The following is a 20,443-nucleotide window of genomic DNA, read 5'->3' as shown; positions in this document are numbered from 1 at the left end:
GGCAATAACCTGAATAGTTCTTCAGCCAGCACTTGCTGCCGTGGCAGTTGTGGTTTTGTCCAGTATTAAAAAACTATCCCAAAAAATTCTGAAGTGCACTTATCTTCCCCAAAATTACAGTGTAGAAAGGTTACCGACCTCTATTTGTATTTTTTAAATTGAGGGGAATACCTGTAATAAAAATACAGTTCTAAGCAGCTACTGTGGAACCTAGGACCCTAGATTAGATCGTGTCCTAATTAGTAGTTACCTGCTTAACTGCAGAAGTTCTTAGAAGGTATCAGCAAGCAGCTGTTTAGAATTAACAGAAGGAAGTACTCAGGGTAGGACTTATTTTACGTCCTCAACTGCTTTAAGTAAAGGTAAATGGAAGCTGATGTTCAGCCTTTAATAAATTGTCTTCAATTATAAAAAAAACACAAAACACTGAACCCCATTCTATAAAAACTCAAATCAAGTATAAAAACCTAAGTTTCCATTGATACCCTCCATCTTTAACTCGAGTTTAAAAAACATTCCCCAGAGCTTTGAACATAATAGTCAATATCCTGAACATGCAGAGTTGTAAGAAGTGAATTGAAGTCCAAGGCACAATGATCTTACTTTTATGGGGATAATAGCGTAAAGGCACTATGTTATTGATGTGGGGTTTTTTTGCAAGCTGCTGAAATAATTCCTACCTAACGAAAAAGCACACCTTTATGCACACTAGAGAAAGCATGAAAGGTTGATTAAAAAAAAAAACAAAAAACAGCAGAAACTCCACACCTGAAGTTCCTGCAGAGCTTAAGTACCTCTACAATTGGGTTGCAGTCCCAATCCCTATTCAATTTCAGATCTAAGTATGTGCATTTGAAACTCAAAATCTTCAGAACCGTGCAACTGCTTGCTGCATGATCGGAGAGACCTGAAGCCTCTAGCTTTATTTTCAGAAGTTCCATTTCCCTACCCCTTAAGCATCTGCTGTTGTCCTTGTGCAGAACCATCTTAAGTCTTGACAGGCCGCAACAGCTAAGCCTCTTACTCATCTAAGTCCCATCAGGATACACAAAATCAGTATTACAGCCAAAATCACAAAGCTTACCCACTCACTCAAAACATGAGATGCCCTCCAAGTTAGAACAGTCACCCAGGTTATAAGCAAATTAATCCCTTCTATACTGGGAAAAAGGGACAAAACTCAAGTTTTCCCTTAGAAGGGTGCTTTAACTACCATGGGCATTTAGAAAGTCTATAGGAGGTGAAAATCCCCTTTTAGGGCTATTTCAATTTGTTTCCTTAAATGACTGCAACAGGTGCTAGATCATCACAAGGCTGCAGCTGATTATGACTTCAAAATATCAGTTCAGTTATAGTGTGAATTCTCTGAAGGATTTAACTGGAAGAGTGTGCCTTGAGTGTAAAGATCTTAAAACTTGAAGAAGACAAAAGATTTCTCATTCCCTGTGGAAGGTAAAATTCAGAAGTTCTTGAAGAAGGAATTAAGTTGCATTTGTGTGGAACTCAGTAGAAGAACCAACAATAACATCTTATCTCCCCCCCCCTCCTGATGACAGATGTCATCACAAGTAGGATGATGTCTTCATAGAAAAACAGAACAGCAAATATGTTGCCAAACCACAACAGACACTTGAGAATATTAAGTCTGAGTATTTTCAAGGACTGAGTTTTTCATGGGAAGGATTAATTTGTCACTTACAGGAACCCGAAGCTTCTATAAAATGCCAGAATTCCACCCAGCAGAGGACAGTAGGTTGAAGCATCTGCTGAACAGATGTTGACTGACATATGAAAGAAGATGGACTGGTAGTCCCAACAAGCAGTCATAATGAAGTATGGTCTGATATAAGGAGGAAGAGGAGGAAGAAGAGGGGGAAAAGGGGATAATGGAACAAAATAAAATGTACAGTGTTGTCAGGGAAAAGCTAGCCCACTTTGCCAAGCACACAATATAGCTCCATGCTGATAGAAGTTTTCCTAGCTGACAGATTAGAAAGCTCTTGAATACATGGAACCAACGCTCAAACAGATTTAATTAAGAATTTTTTCAAGATGCCAAGTTCCAGAGAAGTTCTGCTTTGATCGGGCAGTGACTATATTTGTCTTAATACAGTACAGCTCCATGGTTCTGTTTCCCATTACATCAATTTCTGTTGTATCTAAACATCTAGTACGTGGTTAGCTTCCTAGCTACAGGTTCATATTCAGCCTGTTCTGAAAATTGTTTCCAATACAAAATGTTCTTTCACCAAACTGTTCTTTAGCAAAACATAAGTCTTCAACTGGAAGTGTAAAGGCTTCACCTACTTTTTCCTGTCTTTCTCCTGCCTGGTGAGCTTGCCACAACCTCACAGGCATGTCTGACTACACTTGAACTACACTCATAGTATCACTAATGCTATTATATTTTCAAATTCATAGTGAAATACTTTTTATAGACCTTTATTCATGAAAGCAGTTGCAGTCAATAGCGTCCACAAAAGTGTATCTTCAATAAAAATCAAGGCTCAAATCTCATGGGACACTATTTTGCTTTGTTTTGGGTAAAGGCCTTAGAATAACTTAAATACTAGCATTAAACATTTTGCAGCTTTTTTTTTTTAATTGTAGAAAGGCACTAAATAATGAGGTTATAGAGAGATTTCAATAAGATGATCAAGCAGTATGACTATAGCGATCCTTTAAAAAACACCTCATGTCTACTCACTAACAAACAACCTTTTTCCCATACTTCCAGTGCAGAGTGGCAAAAAAATACCAAAAGAATATGAAAGGACTTCCCTAATTCAGAACATTATGTACCAAGGATAGCATGGTATGTCTTCAAGATATAAACTGAAAGACCTGTGCCAACATTCAGTCTGTCTTGATGTTCTGTCCCATCCCAACTGCATGAAGTGACAAAATCTGATCCACAACCTAGCACCTGAGAAAATCCCAATTTATGAGGCCTCTTAAAAGTCTTTTTCCTCCTCATTCTCAATTTTATCTCATTCCCAATGGCATCTTCAATCATCAGGTTTGTGAAATAGCTATTAGTCAGTAATACTTTGACTAATACATGATGCATTAAGACAATCACAGTAACTTTGCTTTTTTGTTGCTGTTCTTTGAAGTTCTTAGCTTTTTCCCCAGTTCCAGACATGGAGCTTACGTAAGCACAGAACAGTGCCAGCCATCTAACACTTCCTCATCTGTTCTCATCACATTTTATTTTGTTTAAAACTCATGGGAATGTATAAGAACAGCTAGAAGCCACATCTTCCAGCAGACTAGGGAATACTCAATTTCAAAATTAAAGGTCCCTGAAAGGGAAAAAAAAAGTCTTCCATTAAATTGGTTATTTTCCTCTCAAGAAAAAATAAAATCCTGTCATCTGCATTCCTAAGATCACAGTAATACAAAGATTAAGCTTTTAAGGTTGTTAACATACTGAAGCAGAGAAAGGGAGGATCCTCTTTCTTCTATTACACAAATGAAGTAGTATTCCCAAATACTAACCCAGTTCTTTACTCACACAACAAAGAAAATTTATCCTGGATAGAAGCCCACATTAAAACTGATCCAGCAGATTCTGGTTTGCCTGTAATATCTCAAGCCTTATGTGTCAGAAGAGACAGAGGACCTGACTAACAAGCTTGTGAAACACCCATCTGTTTAACTGTAATTTCAGCTTTCAAATTCTGTGAAATGAAAATTTCCTATTTCAAGCCACCTTAATTAAGCACAGTAGCTACAAAAGCAGGACACCAGCAACAAACTTGTCTGACTGATAACCAGTCTGTGAGAGGTACTATGAGCATAAAGATAATGTACATACCACTTAAAGTGCCCACAGCCTTGGTCTAGGTTAAACAACTGCCCCAGTAGAAGCTTCCCAGAATAGAAGCACATGGAAAATTAAAGTGATTTTTAGTTTCTGATAAAGTTAAAATATTACAAACTTTTAGCTTTTATTGAAAATTAAATATATTAGCAAAAGCAAGATTTAAGAAATATTTTACAAATCATTTACATACAAGAAAGCCAGTATCAGACATTCACAAATATGCAAACCTTTAATTACAAAAAGTACCTATTGGCAGCATGATGCTTACCTAGCCACTGCAGTGTGCTCTACTGTTGATATAAGGCATAGAACTCACATTTGCACCAACTAAAGTTCAAATAAAACTTTAAGCTTTTAAATCCTGGACACACAATCCCCAATACACACACACACACACTCTAAGATTTCTTCTTGTAAGCTCTATAAACTAAGTGTGTGCTCTGGAAGAACAGCCAGCCTGAAAAGCCCAGTAGAAATGTAACTGGTACTAGCATTTAGTTTTCAGTTCTTCTTTAACATGTACAGGCCTAGGTATGTAAACCATATTCACAGTTTAAGTATTTTTAGACAAGTACCTTTTTTTTTTTTTTTTTTTTGCATTTGTTCCTTAAAATTGGCTCTCAGTTCAGCATACAGTTCATAATGTCACCTGTTTTGTGATGCATACATTTACAGGATAACTTAGAAGTCTGTGCCATGTTTGTAGTCAAGATAAATCACCAAGAGTAGTTAATATCCAACAGTGACATTCAATACTATATTTCAAATCTTTGTGCAAACAGCAAAAGAACAGTTGTATGAGGCAAACTTATTTGCAAAACCTTTAATACCTCTTCAATGTTGTAAACTTGGACTGTCAGCCTTAAGTCCTGCACTTACCACAGCTTTAAAAAGTCAGTGGCTGAAATTATCAAGTCTCAAAAATGTTCTCCTCTACATAGTGCAAATTGTAACATAGACAACGTGAAAAACATATCTAGCTGGATTGACTTTGTGCAATCATCAGTGGTCTTCTCTTGTAGTTGAAGTGTGCATTCAAAGAACCACATGGTTCAGGACGTTGGGAGGGCAGGAAGGAGAGAAAAAGCAGTTCCATTACACTTCTCAAACCAGTGCTAGATGTGCAAAGGCAGCAAAAATTCCAGCTGCAACTACAACCAGAACGGAGTATCTTTTCAGGAAGACCCAGGCGGTTAGTCACTTGGACTGGTCTCTAGAAAAATAGGTGAGTATATGCTGGATTTTTATCAGACGGTCTTTTAAAGACATCATAGAGAGAACTGACAGCTGATATCTGGGGTCTACTGGGAGAACCGCTAGAAGCCACCAACACCAAGCAGGACCATTGGGCATTGACTAAAAAAAAAAAAAAAAAGATAGGAACAATGTAGTATAGTTAACTAATATGACAAATAATATGACAAAGACATAGAAGAAAACTGACAAAGTCTTGTTTAAAGTTTGCTACCAACTAGAGAATTTCTAATTCATAAGATCAAGAGGGTTCTGAATGGATCTCTTCTGATCTACCCTCAACTTGGAAGTCAAAGTACACTTAAGTTAAAGTTCATAAAGCAATGGATTATTTCTAATACAGACAAAGGAAGCTCACAGATTCCTCAGGAAAAAATGGCTAAATATAGGACAGTCATATAATAAGAGACCTCTGTAACGCACACTAAATCCATTACCTGCCATGCTATTCTTGAAGCTTGAGTATTCTTGATGCCTAGCACATTCACTGTACTCATCTTTACTGTATTTAAAGGACTCTTCTATCACTGCCCCATTCCACTCTCATCTTATTACCTCCTAGACAGAGCAGGACAACTTCATCTGTTTCTTTTAAGTTTATAAAACATTCTGTAGCTTTTCCCTGTACTTTATTCAATTTCCTACATCAAACTTGAGCTGTCATGCCCAAGACACAACACTCCTCAATGGAGGCCATGTCACACTTAAGTCTTAAGTACATACCGTCAAGTCTTGCTGCCCAGTTACCCTAGCACAATGAGTGCACTTAGTCTTCTTTCCTAAGATGTTGTTTTAAACTTTTTTTTTTTTTAAAGTGTTCTAAAATCACTTCTGAATTAATACCCTGGCCTCCAAAGCATCTACAGTCCTCCCAGATCAGTTAGTATGGTATCAAAAATACGTAGCAGATAAGTGATGGCTTTCTCCAGTCTCCACTCTTTCAGGATATCTCTGCCTTTCATCAATTGCTTACAATAACGAAGCAGATGGCTGCAGCTACTTTCTTAGACTTAAAGTAAACATTTGTCAAGTCCTCAGAGCTGCAGCAGTGTGCAGCACTAGCTCAGAAAGGAAGTGTTATTTATGATTACCTTTTTATCACAGGTTACTGCCTACACACATCACAGGAAAGGAAATGCCGAAAGATTTATCATTTTTTTCCATTTGAATTCTAACCAGTTTACACAAACCAACAGTGTAAAATGTTACTGTAACTTAGTGTTCTCAGTTTAGTAGTTTAATCTACAGAGCAGCATCTCATCCTTTCTTGAGGAAAAAGTTTATTAGTGACAGAATTGCTTTTTGTTGCTCTTCATAAGAGAAACAAGACGTAGCCCAGCTTTCTTTCAAATTGAGAACATTTTCCTTTTCATATTTAGCAGTTGATAATTTGTTGTTCCCCCACCCCCTGCCATAATAAACACTTGATACTAAATGATGTCTCACCTGTATATTTTCCTCCCTGTCAGGCATTGGCCCAAAGTGCTGAAGAATTTGAGTGCGGAATTTATTTCTTAGGTTTTGGAACCAATTACAGGCCTGATTGTAAACAAAATTATGAAGTTCTCTCAGTTTCTTTAGTTCTTTTTCATCAACAACCTAGTGGAAGAACATTAACATCATTACAGATAAAGAATCACTACAGTTGTTAAGCTAGCATAAACAAACTTACTTGATTCTAACTCTCTTTAAGTCATTAGTTACATTTCTTGCATTCTCCTAAGCCCTGATTCCTAATGACTGAATAGTAAAGAAATCCTGTGATATTTAAGAAGAGTTACAGCATCATGAACTGTTGTTTTAACAGAAAGCACAGTATTTGTTATTTCATAATAATGAAAGACTAAGCTAGCTTCCATTTCTTCTGCATGCTGGCGCTGTATCCTCCAGGCAATCTATGGACCTAAAAAATTGACAGAGCCCTCAAAACAAACGAACTAAAATTAAGATACTAGCCAGTAGTAGAAATATTTGGACAGCGTTCTCGATACCTTAACATCTTCCAAATACTCAATGTCTGCAGTGCAATAACCGTCTTTCATCCCTCTCCGTAAAACTCGAAATCTCTTTCCACCAACAGTATCGACAACAGACCGCCCATCAGGTAGAAAATGAACATTCCTAATTTGCAGCATGCATCCATAATCTGCAAAACTAAAAAACAGACCTTTGTCAGTAAGGTAATTACAGAATTCTATGAGGACACTTGACTAGACAAAGACAGGACAGAGAAGCTTGATATTAGAATGAGAAAGAGAAGACAGAAGATATTAGAACATAGACCTACCCATTTTGAGAATCACTTATACACATCCCAAACTGTTTTGTCCCAGTTTCCATACTTCTGCGAATCATTAGTCGATATCTTGGCTCAAATACGTGTAGAGGGCAAGGCACAGTAGGATATGCCATAGTGCAAACAAACATTGGAACATTCTTGGTCAAGCTTCAAAAGAAAGACAAAAGAAATACATGGCTTCAAATCTAATCATTGAAGTATTCCATGACAATACTTTTTTTTTTTTTCCCCACAGTAGGTATTTGAGGTCATAAAGCACTTATTATCAACTTTAGTAATAACCACATAATAACAATTTTCATAAACAGTAAGAACAGTGAGTGAACATTTATATATTGATTGCAATACATAATGGACAGTAGTCTAGTTAATGAGCTAAGTTATTTAAGTCAGTAAATATAGGGCTTGTCTTTGAGAACAGGGTGGGGTTTTTTTGTTTGTTTCCCTTTTTGGTTTAGTTTGAGCCCTATAAACCATGACAGAGAGGCACTACGCCCTTAGATGTGCTATTTTCCTGATGCTAAAAAGATGCAGCAGTATCTACACAGTAACTAGGTCACCATTTAGACTATGTTCAATGACACAACGTGGCATACGATTTTTACCTTTGCAATGTCTCACTAAGGCTGAAAAAAAATTCCTTTTCTTCAAGCTATTTTGTGAAGTATACATAGTTGACACAAATAAGGTAGCATTAACAGGTTTTCAATTTTAGTACCTTTCAGACTATAAAAATATAATTCTGTAATTTGCATGAACCAGTTTTGGTTTTCCAACACATCTACAATACATGATTCTCTATATATCTAAATAACTCTACTACAGATGAACAGCAAGATAAAAAGATTTTTCATCATACCTTTCTTTATACTATTGATCTCTATCATGAACGGCTTTGAAAGAAATTCTAGTATCTGAGACTCTGCAGCTAACTTAAGAGGACAGTTCCATTAACAGCAGCAAAGCTAAAACTGAAGTTCCACAAGAGTGCACTCAGAAAAAGAAAGGCAAATGTATTTTGTAGAGGACTTAAGAGCCTCAAGTTACTACTAAGAGAGAATTTATACATTGCTACTATCGAAGTGTGAATTTATTTCCACGGTATTGAAAAATGCTTATGTATTGAAATACTTATTTAAGATGGCTTTATATTCCTCCACGTCTGTGATATGCCATTATTAATAACCGCAAATATGGTAAGACATCTCTAAAAAGGATTTCAATACTAATCTCTCAAGTTTTCTAGATAGAAGACAGCAAGCTTACTTTGAGTGTTCAGCAGTTTCTTCAGCATGAATTCTTTTTCTCTCATATAATTCATCAGACAAATATTTCATTATTAATTCCTCCAGCAGTTCTGTGATGCAATATTTTCTGCTTGCCAGGTACTGTAAGGAAAGAAATAATCATATGTATTAGCAGAGGACTTGAGAAAACTCAGCTGTTATTTAATACCAAGATACAAGAGAGATCTCAAAGGAGATTTTAGAGCTCAAGTTCTTACTTCTTAGCATCTAACATTACTCTAATATTTGAAAATTCTCTTTTAGTTCTGCCTGACAACTCCAGTATCCGATTCAGTTTATACTTCTATACTTAACGCATACAGAATTGACTTCCCAGATTATACAGCCATATAAATTAGGAAAGTATACAGAAATCACAGGCAAGCCTTACTGAAAAGTTACCCAAGTTTACAAACACTCCGGATGAAATTATACCAATAAATAAAGTAGGCAATCACAGAAACATAAAAACCTTTTATGTCCTGAGACAAACATAGTCAACTTGTTTTGTATTGATGTTTACATCAAGATTTTTTCTTTCCAGCAGCAAATCATAACCCAAATGAATCCAAGTTGTTGTAGTTAAGCAGCCTTTAAAATGATAAAGTGTGTGTTTATAGGAGCTCTACTGAGAAACAGTACCTCTTTCAAACTCTCCTTACAGAGTGGACACTGAGGAGCATGGTCTAAGCACCGTTCCAAGCAGCCTTTGCAAAAAGTGTGCCCACAAGGGGTTGTCACTGGCTCAAAGAACAGCCTGAAACAAAGTTATTGAAAGTTAGATACCATGTAAAGTTTTCGTCTTGCTAAAAAAAAAAAAAAAAAAGTCAGCGATCGACTTCTAATTTTTAAAACTAATCCTACAGTAGAAAAAATTAATCCTATGGCCCTTACACTTTTTTCCCCTATAATGCAGTTTGTTTACATCTACCACCACACCCCCAGTATCTTTGTACTTTCTGATCAATCTGAGCACATTTCAACTCTAAGTATTTAAACATTTATCCTAATACACTAAGATTTTGATCTTACTACAGAGATTCAGAATACACAAATTAAATGACAGTTTAAAGAGCTAGGTTGCTTTAAAAGCAGTTTACATTCTATTGACATAACGATGGACAACTTAGCATATACAACATGCTTTAAGATTCTTATTCTGAAAACCAGGACAACTCAATAAAAACTCTCAAATACATCAACTACAGCTAGTAATCTACATTCTGCAGTCATTTCCTAGACAAATCTGAGACACACAGGCAATATTCCTAAGCATTAGCTTTCCCACAGCAAAAACTCGTTTTGTCTAAAAAACAGAAAAACTAAAAAAACACATACCCTAATACTTAACTACAAAAGATCCTGTCCTGTTTGAGTTACCAGTTAACACCACCAAATCTAATTTAAGACAATCTGATTAAACTGATAACATAGTATACTTATTTAAATGTTACTTGCTGTAGCATTGTATTTAACTGCTGGGATACAGGAAGTCTGAAAATTACTCTTCACTAGCATTCACTCATTACAACGTATATCTGTTTTACACATATGTAAAAGATATGTGGCCAAACACCTATAATAGAAATAATGAACCAGAGAGATAAGTCTTACCTCATACACAGAGAGCACTCAAAATCCGATACATCAATCAAATTCCCTGGAATTGTTCCATAAGCCAGTGTCGTATCCCTTTTTGTACTTTCTAGGGAAAAGCAAGACAAAATACTCCTTTCAAAGAAAGGCACAGGAGAGTAAATACTTTAAAATTTTCAAACTAAGTGATTGCTTACCTCCTTGCTTTTTGTGCTTGTTTCTTCCATCTTCACTTACAACCGTATCCTGTTCTGAAAAGGAAAGCTTTCTTTTCAACAAAGCACCTTTTTCTTGGCCAGAAAGAAGGGGTTCAGAAGATACTCTCTTTAAGACATCTTCCTTGGCGAGGTCTTTCGGTGAGTTAAGAGCATGGGCAGATTGTGCCCGATTTAGGCTTCCACTGACAGGCTCCAGTACTTCTGATCCTCCTAAACTCTACAAAAGACAAATTAACTGTACTTAAAGCATAACAAATCGAGGTATATAAGATGTGAACACGCAAAGGTTCCCACAGTTAGTTTATCAGTTAGCTACAGGAATTTGGTAAGCCAAGACAGTACTCAAGTTTGCTTAGCATGAACAACTTAGAAGTCTTGATTTGCTTCAAAGAGAACAATTGTATTTTTATATTTATTAATTCTTTATGTTACTAATATCAAACCTCAGTACTTCCTAATTGGTAGTTCACCAGAATGAGATGTCTTACATTCAAAATGAAAACACTTTAGTCCCAAATCACAATTCTTCAAATTTAGCCAGTTCCAGAAAGGCAGCATTTAGACTGGAGGATAATTATGCCAAACAGGGTATGAGAATGTCAGATATTTGCACATTAGCCAAAGAAGAAAAACTATCTTATAGTTTTTGTTACCTGCTCAGGACAAAGTTGCAAATTGCATTGAGACTCTGCCACCTCAGAACCAAGTATAAAAGGTTTATTTCGAATATGTGGTGAATTCCAAGCAGACTCCTTCAGGCTTTCTCCTAACTTCTCAGGTGACAGCACATCACACAGTGTCTAGAAAACAAACAGCCAAGTGTTCATAATACTGTAAAAGAAACGGGGTATAGCTTGTATAGCTTCATTATAAACCTAAATACCAGAACCAAGAATTCAATCTATATGAAGTTATCCCCATAACAGGGCTTTATTTAAGCAGTATCTGAGAAACAACAGTTGAGAACGAGGAGAAACCCACATACCTGTATAACTAAGCAGAATTTATCTAGAAATCATTTCCGCTACAAGCAGGTGACTTCTTCAAACAGTTAGACATTACACTGAAAAAGCTGTATGATGATGAATTGATAATTTTTTATTATTGTAAATTTACCTAGAATTTTTTTCACTAGAAGTGACTTCTTCAGTTAGCCATTATTGATTCAGTATCACAGCTTTTTCAATGTGTTTTTTTATTATTGAAGAAAAACTGTTGTGATAGGGATGTGAAAGAGTTCAATTTACAATATTCATGTTGCTGTTGCTTTCCAGTCATCTACGTTTTCATTTAGTAGCTACTTCAGAAGCATAAATACTTTGAAGCATGTGTTCTTAAGACCTGTAGATTAGCACTGTCTTTGAGACAGCGTGATACATCTTGACAGGAAGCAATCAAAGTGTCTGTCACTTGAATCATCTCTGTACGCATTAAAGCTTTTTAGGTGGTTAATGTCTACCATAATAGGAACTTGATAAAGCAATCAAGACAGAGGTAGTAATCCAATTTGATAGATCAAGTTACCCTTTCTACTTCAAGCTTGGCTGGAAGAAAGTCCTCATCAAGGGCTAAGCACTGTAGAAACAGTTGTAAGGCATCACCTACAAAGCCAGAGTCATGCAGCACTTTTCCTTTCCGGAAGTAGACCTGAGAAACAGATAACATGAAGACACCTCTAGTGAGTACGTAGAACTGTAGTATTCATCTCACAGGCATTACAACTGAGTTAGAATTAGAGCCCTCAGTGATAAAAGAATGCACCTCTTCAGCAAACTTGCGCTGTACATAGCATGTATGATCTATATGCCTTGTTTCACCTAATTCCCTATGCTGAAAATAACCATGGGGTAGGTTGGTGTTAGTCTCTTTCCAGTTAATTTGTTTTGGTTTACACAAAAGGTTAAAATCCAGACTAGTGCTGAAATCACACAATGCCTTAATTTCACCCTTCTTGTGAGGGTGAGAAGAGGAACACATCATGGTAAAACAGTTTTCACAGGACACCCTTTTTGCCCTCAGTTTCATGAAAAGTCTCATGGTTCCAGCCTGCAGGGGAAGACTAACTATAAACAAAACAATCCACACAACCATGCATCCCTTACATGCATTTTAATATATATTCTTGATTGAAAACAACACACTTTTGGAATTGTTTCCTCTAACTGTAATTTATTCTCGAATACTAGACAGTAGCCAGGAAAAATAACTTTTTTTTAACTGGGGTGGGAGGAAGAAAAAAAGACTATTTAGAAGTCCCTTATACAACACATCTCAATTTAAAGAACCCATATTTGCAGTAATATAAACAGAAGTTCAGTAAAACAGCAAAATACATGTATAGTTTATATGCTAGATTTTAAATAATGGACCAGAAGATTGAACTGGAAAAAAACACCACCACCACCAAAACACTGAATGCATTTTCTGTGGATTGATTGCCAGTACTAAGGAGTAGTCTGTTAAACAAGGCTGTCAGATGGGGCGTGCATCTTTCTTGATGGATTTGGGCAGATTCATTAAAATAGATCCTGAAGATAAACTATGCTAATCCTCCTCTTACAGATAAATTCATATTCCTACTGAGATAAGAATTGTTGGAATATCTATCAAAACAAGCTCAGTTAAGCAAAGTTTCTTTCCAAACATATAGAAAGAACTACCGGCAACGCTGAGAAACAAAGACAAAAGTGCTGTCTGAATTTGCAGCAGCCACGATATTGCTGATTGCAGGAGAGATCAAGACAGAAGCAGTTATCAGTCCTCCCAGGTGCAGCAAGATCTTACTGCTCATGCTGTGCTCAGAGTTCAGATGGTGTTGCAGTAACATTACTGCAATAAGCTGTAACAGTTCTGAAAGCCAGTGACTCCTCAGCTGCCTGCAGTGTTTGCAAAGCTCAGTTTCCACCGAGTTTCTCCAGGCTTTTCCAAAAAAAAAACTTTCCCAGCTAAACTAGCAAATTATGCTTCTCAAAAAAAAAAAAAAGGCAGCCATTAAAGGTTACATCACCACAAACTATTCCAAGTCCAAGTACTGGAGCCAGTAAAAAAGGCCTCAAATGCTTATTTATTCATTTTTACTATTGCAAATACTATTGCAAAAGGATTTATTGCTCACACTTTTGATTCTTTGGCATCATTTGGGAAAGAAAACTGCCCTGTTCACATAGCAAAATGTTTTACCAATGAAACTCAAAAAAAAAAAAGTTGATTTAACAGAGTCAAAGATCCTAGTCCTGACTGGCAACAATGCTTGCTCATCTCACTCACATGATGTTCAAGTAACAGATAACGCTTAAAATGCTTTCAATTTGGACAATGGTGTAAGTATAAACACTTCAGGGGAGCTTTAATAGGACCAGCCGTCACATAGTGTAAGAAATTTCAAATGCCAATTACCTCAATGAACCAAATGTACAGGCATTAGTTCTGCTTTTAAGCAATTAAATCTGACTGCAGTATTTCAGCCAGCCACCCAGTCATATAACATTCAGCTGAAGTTAAGTTTGTTAAAAAAAAAAATAGAAAAAAAATTCTTAAGAGAACACATAGAAGTGTTGTTCTAACAAGTAACTGTAAACAGCACAGAAGTTCTTCACAATACATGCCAAGAAGTCAGTTCTGCTCCATTTAACCCTTCGTCCAGAACCACTATCTCATATTGCGAGAGGAAGTAAAAATATCCAAAGGTTTTGATGAAGGCTAAATTAACAGTTTTGACTGGATTCTTCAGCCTATTCTAACCTGGCTATGGGTGAGCACTGCAGTCTCATATAAATAACTTCTTAAAGATACCTTTTAGCAGTTTGCATGTCCAGTGAGGTAAGACAAGGAAATCAAGTGTTTCAGGCACCTGATCTCAGTTCAGAATTTGATGCAAGTATAATGCAGAACACATTGATTTTATAGATTAACACAGACTTCGAAAGATACAGAGTTTATATCAACATACCTCTGGCCAACTTGGCATTTTAGAAATAACAAAATTTAGATCTTCTATGGCTGTTTTATACTCTTGGAGGCCAGCATACGACTCAGCTCTATAAATTCTTAGCATCAGGTTACTGGAATCTGAAAACAAAATCAAATAGCATTTTTAATAATTTTTACTTTTTTAAATAGATGTTCTTATAGAGGTATGTCTAAACCACACTAGTTGAAAATACACTTCTGTAAATTTTAAAATACCTGGAGTAGATTTCCTCCCACCTTCCTCCCAGTATTCGGTTTAAAAAAAATAAAAGCAGCAATAATTCCAAGCTTACACCTTTCAAGATAAAGATTAACTTTCGAATCCTCTAATGCATCATGCAGCAACAAGAAAATACATTTTAAAGAGACCTACCACTGATACTGAAAACAAAGTATTGTTCAGTACTGCTGTGACAACAGAAGTAGAGGACTATGTAGATTTTAGTTTCACAGTACACCCATTCAAAAACACACAAATCTGAGATTTTTACAAGTGCGGTAAATTCCAAGGATTAAAAAAGTCTGAGCAATAAGAAGTCTGCTTTCAAACATTCAAGTGTTTATTTAGCCTGTCCTTTGTTTTTGTAACATCCACCCACCACCAGCTATAGCTAGAGATACAGTCCCAGCACACCCATGACAGTACCATCTGGTACCAGAAGTACTCTTTCTCCCCACGTGGAGTGAAGAGATGGCTGCTACCAGAAAGCCAGTAACACCAGCTGGCAGCACTGCTGTAAGGAGCTGTACTAGAAAAACCTCTGTAAAGGGAGAACTGTGTAAAGACAAGCTTTCGTCTCCAAAATACAGCACTTTGGACTCTCAGCAGAGTAACCTCTGAATCAGAAGCACACCCATCTCCGTGCCATTTAACCTGTGATTTTCATAATGCAAATAATTGCAGTCATTACTTGGAAAAGTGCCAGTACATGGCTTTGTTGTTGACTTTTTTAAATACACCTGTGCTTTTCACTGAAAGAAATAAACAAGTTAAACATTGGTCTATTGTAAACAACTTTCAAATTAAGTTCTCTAAGCTTGCTTCAACAGGATCTCCTTGGAGGGATGTGGAGGAATCATTTTAAATGAATATTCTACCTCAATGCCTTGTTTACATTTTCATTATTTCCAGCATTAGCTTGTTTTACATTCAAATCTACTTCAGCAGAAAGCCAGACCTCTCTAAGTACCAACTGCTTTGTGTTTAGGCAACACTACAGGTAGAAGACCTTAACAGAAAAGGTTAAGGAAATCAAAACCCACAATGGATTTCATGGCTGTAACTGAAGCTCTTTCTGATTTGTTTACGTTTTGACAGTTTCCCTTCAAAAGCAAATACTCCCACATCTTCTCTTCTATTTCAGATGTTTAACAGAAGTCTGTGAAACTGTCTTTGTCTAACTTAAACATGGAATTCTGCAAGTGTAAGTCTTCTAACATCTGCTTTCCTGGGGCTTGGAGTTATGTGACTACTACAGCCCAGTAAAGCAGGAGCTCAGATCAGTTCTCTGCTGTATTTGACTCCAATGTCCAGCAGAGTCAATACCAACCCAAATTCTTTTCCTTGTGGGCAGCAGTGAGTGTAGGTCTTTGATCTCTAAGAAGCCACCCATATGCACATGATCAGAGTGAGCTCAGCTTTTTCAGACTTTCAAATGTCAAGCAATGACCTGAGGAGCTCCGAGCTTCTTCTCTAGGAGTGGTGGTGACAGACAGTTTGAAGATGAAGATGTGTGTTCAAGTCTAGAGCAGGTGGACAGTTTGGTTGTTTTACAAAGAAGAAAAGTATGGTTTCAATGGAACTGGTACCAAACAAAGAGCTAAACTAAACAGCTTAATTAGGACCCCAACTCCTGACTGTGTTGTGCTGCTACACCAGCACCACCAATGAATCACAAGATCCCTGAATATCCCACGTAGGAAGGAGGACTCAAGGATCATCGAATCCAACTCCTGGCTCCACACGGGACCACCCAAAAAACAGACGTGTGCCCGAGAGCATTGTCCAAATGCTGCTTGAATTCTGGCAGGCTCGGTGCCATAACCACTGCCCTGGGGAGCCTGTTCCAGTGCCTGAATGATCAATACAGATTATAAACTGTCTCTATTTTCAAGACAGGAAGACCCAAATTTACATATGCAATTTAGTAGCATGAATTTAGTTGCTGGGTTTTGTATTTATGCTAACTCTGTTTTGCAACATTTCAGAACGCATTTGCCACCTAGCAGGCGGATGTAAAACTGTTTCAATTCCTTAGACCCCAGGCTAAACAAAGCAGAAGTAATTTGTGCTTGAGTTTTCAATTTTAACAACCTGTTACATATTGAAATCACTCAGTTCTAACATATTCAAAGAGAAATTGTTTTAATAAAAAACATACTGAATACTTTCAGTGCAGAACCGTGTGTATCAGGTATCATTAACTGGGAACTGTACAAAGATTTATGCAAAAAGCACTTAGTACGCTTTTATTTTTTTTTAATGTACTTTCAAAGCATCTGCTCCTGGCTACTCTCAGCATGAGCATACCAACAAATGGACCATCCCTGGCCCAGTCCTTAAAAAGGTTCTTAAACCTTTTTAAAAGTCCATTTAAAAAGGTTTAAGAACCTTTTTACTTGGTTATTTAAAATACATCAAGTTCTTCTAAAAAAAAAAAAAAATGTAGTTCGTACACCTTTTCTGTACTAGTGTGCAGAAAAACTGTATTGCACAGTATTTGTGAATGCAGTAATACAGGGGCATTCTGATCATCAGGGGTTGGAATATAAGGGAAGAGGCTGAGATAACTGGTCTAATTTAATGAGAAAACACCAAAGGCATCAAGAGAACCTTACGGCCTTCCAGAATTCAAGAAGTAGCTACCCAGCAGACAAACAGACTCCATACTTAAGTGCTCAGGGAACAAACAAGAGACAGTGGTTATAAACTGAAACAAGCGTAGTTTTGCCTTTAAGTAGAAAATTAATCACTAAGAGGGCAATTAACCTTTGAACAGGTTGCCCTGAGAGGCAGTGGAATCTTCATCCCTGCACGTTTTCATTACCCAGCTGGACAAAAGCCTTAAGCAAACTGCTCTGAGCTTGTTGTTTATTCTGCTCTGAACTGAAGACTGGTCAGCAGACTTCCTCAGGCCCCCTCCAGCAGGGGGGAGTCCGATTGCACCCAACCATGTCTATCAGCCGCATGTTTCGGGATTAATGACATGCTGTACTTGGATTTTAATTCAACAGACTTCCTTTAAATAAGCTATTTCATTCCAATCCCTGCGAGGCACGTATTATCCATGTGAATGTTAACATTCCTCCTGTCTTTCAAAAGTAACTTCTACACCGTGACAAACAGCAGTAATTTATTTTACATTTTTCAAGAAGTGTAAGAAGGTTATGAAGAAATGCTGTTTGAGTAAAGCTTTAGTGTCAAACACTTTTATTTAGGGCATTAGGTCTACGTTTATCACAATTTTTAACTCTGTATCTGGACTAGTGAGAAAAGAAAGAGATGAACTAGCAGTGAGGAAGCTAAAACAGAGCCATAATGATTTTGACTAAGAGTACATTTCTTACACTGTGTCTTCTTCACCTCTTTAAATGTTTGCAAAATCTCTCATTCTGGAGAGAACTAGAAACTGTACCGGCAGCTATTAACCATTTCTCTACTGGCCTGAAAGCACCTTCAATCTGTAGCTGCGAGTCAGCTCTCTAAATTCACATTTCATGTGTCTCTGCCCTCTGATTCATGAAGCTCTTTACTAACATTACCAGAATGCTTCGGATATACTTGGAATGTCGCTCGTTCTCAGGACTGGAAGGACAGGAAATAGTTACATAAAGATCTTACATAGGGCTTCTAATACACGCACTGAATTCGGGTAATAGTTATGGATAAGCATCACAGCTCGTAACTATCCTCAGATTCTAATACCATTCTGAAAACCAAACTTTAAGATGTAGCTTCACAATAAAAAAAGGAATCAAAATTCTTTCAGCGTAGCTATACAAAGTCCTATGGTGTCGCTAAACGCACAAAAGATTAACTAGAGCCTAGAGAATTAGTGTTAGTTATTAATGTTATCTTTTATTTTTTCAAAAATGGGTCTTGATCTATTGAAGAGGGATCACTATAAGCATTTGTGATTAATACCGGAGTCCTTGGTTTGTATTCTGAGCTCTATTTCTTTATGAGCCGCACGAGCCAGTGCTGTACTTCAGAATACACAGAGCAAACAGAAGTCCTCCTGACAGTTCTGATACTCAGAACAGTTCGGGCTCTGCTTGGCCACATCCTTACGCTTTGCCAACGCTCTGGCCACCAACACAGCACTGAAGACCACGGCTGAGCGCACCGAAGCGCACAGAGGAAGCTCCCCAAAGGCAGAAGGGCCGGGAGATGTCACCCCACCGTGCCGAAACAGCTTATTCAGGGGCTAGACCGAGAGCCGGATCGGAAGGATTAGCCTTACGCAAGCTTCCTCGCCCCGTCCCCACCCCGCAGCCGACCGGGGCACCACCACCACCACCCCCCCCCCATCCCCAGCGTCCCGGTGCCGCCGCTCCCCGCTGCCGCAGGTGGTGCCGAGCCGCGCCCGCGTGATGTCAGCCCCGTTACACAACGCGGCCCCTCCGCGCCCGCCCGTTATGCAACCGGCCCCCGGCACGCCTCGCCGAGCCCCGGGGAGAGCAGGGGAAGGGGGGGGGGGGGGGGGCTCCGTCCTCCGCCCCGAGCCGTGCCCCGGCCTTACCTGCCCGCAGCGCCTGCCCGGCGGCGCCCAGCGCCTCTCGGAAGCGGCCCTGCGCCAGCAGCTCCTCCAGCCGCCTGCCGGCCCGGGCCCGCTCGCACTCCGCCGGGAACCACTTCTCGGCCAGCTGGCTCAGCACCACGCTGGGCCGCGCCGGGGCCCCCGGCACCAGCCGAGCCCGGCAGCGGCGGCAGCGCGCCCGCAGCTCCCTGCGCAGGCAGCGGCGGCAGTAGGTGTGCCCGCACGGCACCGTCACCGGCTCGCCCAGGAAGCGGCGGCAGCCGCAGCAGCGCAGCGGCCCCTCGGCAGCCCCCGAGCCCTCCGCGGTGGCGGCGCGGCCGCGGGCCAGCCCCAGGCGCAGGCGGTAGTTGAGCAGCAGGCACTCCAGCAGGCGGCCGCCCGGCGGGCCGAGGCACAGCGACGCCAGCGAGGCGCCCGCCGCTTCCTTCAGCCGGGCCGGCGCCGCCTCGCCCTTCTCCTTCTCCTTCCCCTCCTGCCCGGCCGGCCGCCCGCTGCCTCCCGGCTCCGGCGGCAGCGCCCCGGAGGAGCCCTGGGGAGCGGAGGACGCCATGGGCAGCCCGGCCGCGCCGAGGGGGTGTGGCTGTGGCGGCGCCCGGCCGGGCTCTGCGCACGGCGCCCGACGGGGCGGGGCACGTGACTTGCCACCGCCCCGCCCCGCCCTCCTTTACATAAAGCGCCGCCGATCAGCTGACCCTGCCAGCGCTTTGCTATTGGTGGAAAAGGGGCGCGGGGACGGGTTAAAAGCGCCCCGCCCGCTGTGTGTGTATGTGTGTGTTCGCCACGAGGGCGGGGCCGGCGCCGCGCGCGGCCAGGGCGTGAGTCACGCGGGGGCGGGCTCGCGCGGGAAGGGCCCGGCCGGCGGTTGGGGAGCGCGCGCGCGGCCGTTAGCGCCCCTCAGCGCCCCGCCCCCCCCCCCCCCCCGCCTGCCCTGAGGGGAGCCCCGGGCGGGAGGGGCACGGAGCCACCCGTGGGGCTGGGGACGGGGGTCTGGGGGTCCTCGGGGCTCTGCCCGCAGCCCCCCGGCGGCTGCTGCTCGCGGTGGTCCCCTCAGGTGTTAGTTCTCGTCGGGGTGGGAGCCGCAGGGGTAGCAGAAAGTTGTTTGTGCCTTTAATCGAGTGCCGCCGCCTCACGGGGTAACGCCCGGCGGGATGGGGCTGCTGCTCCCGGTGGTGGCGGCGCCGTGCCCTGACAGCCTGGCGGGGCAGCGGGCGGCAGGCTCGCCGGGAGCGTGG

The 20,443-nt window shown here is 40.3% G+C and overlaps 1 protein-coding gene across 1 annotated transcript; it reads right to left on the bottom strand.

The window, feature by feature from the left end:
• Positions 1-4,368: 4,368 nt before the first annotated feature.
• Positions 4,369-19,761, bottom strand: LONRF1 (LON peptidase N-terminal domain and ring finger 1). The gene is made up of 12 exons (XM_032186327.1): positions 19,194-19,761; positions 14,432-14,550; positions 12,007-12,129; positions 11,136-11,282; positions 10,462-10,699; positions 10,283-10,373; positions 9,311-9,425; positions 8,649-8,770; positions 7,371-7,529; positions 7,075-7,237; positions 6,530-6,682; positions 4,369-5,185 (listed from the first exon to the last, which is right to left on the bottom strand). The coding sequence occupies exons 1-12, from the start codon at positions 19,759-19,761 to the stop codon at positions 5,027-5,029; spliced, it is 2,157 nt and encodes a 718-aa protein (XP_032042218.1). The 3' UTR covers positions 4,369-5,026.
• Between the last annotated feature and the right edge of the window lie 682 nt (positions 19,762-20,443).

Source organism: Aythya fuligula, chromosome 4, assembly GCF_009819795.1.
Source record: "Aythya fuligula isolate bAytFul2 chromosome 4, bAytFul2.pri, whole genome shotgun sequence".
NCBI classification, from domain to species: domain Eukaryota; kingdom Metazoa; phylum Chordata; class Aves; order Anseriformes; family Anatidae; genus Aythya; species Aythya fuligula.
This window is presented reverse-complemented; position numbering and strand designations above follow the sequence as displayed.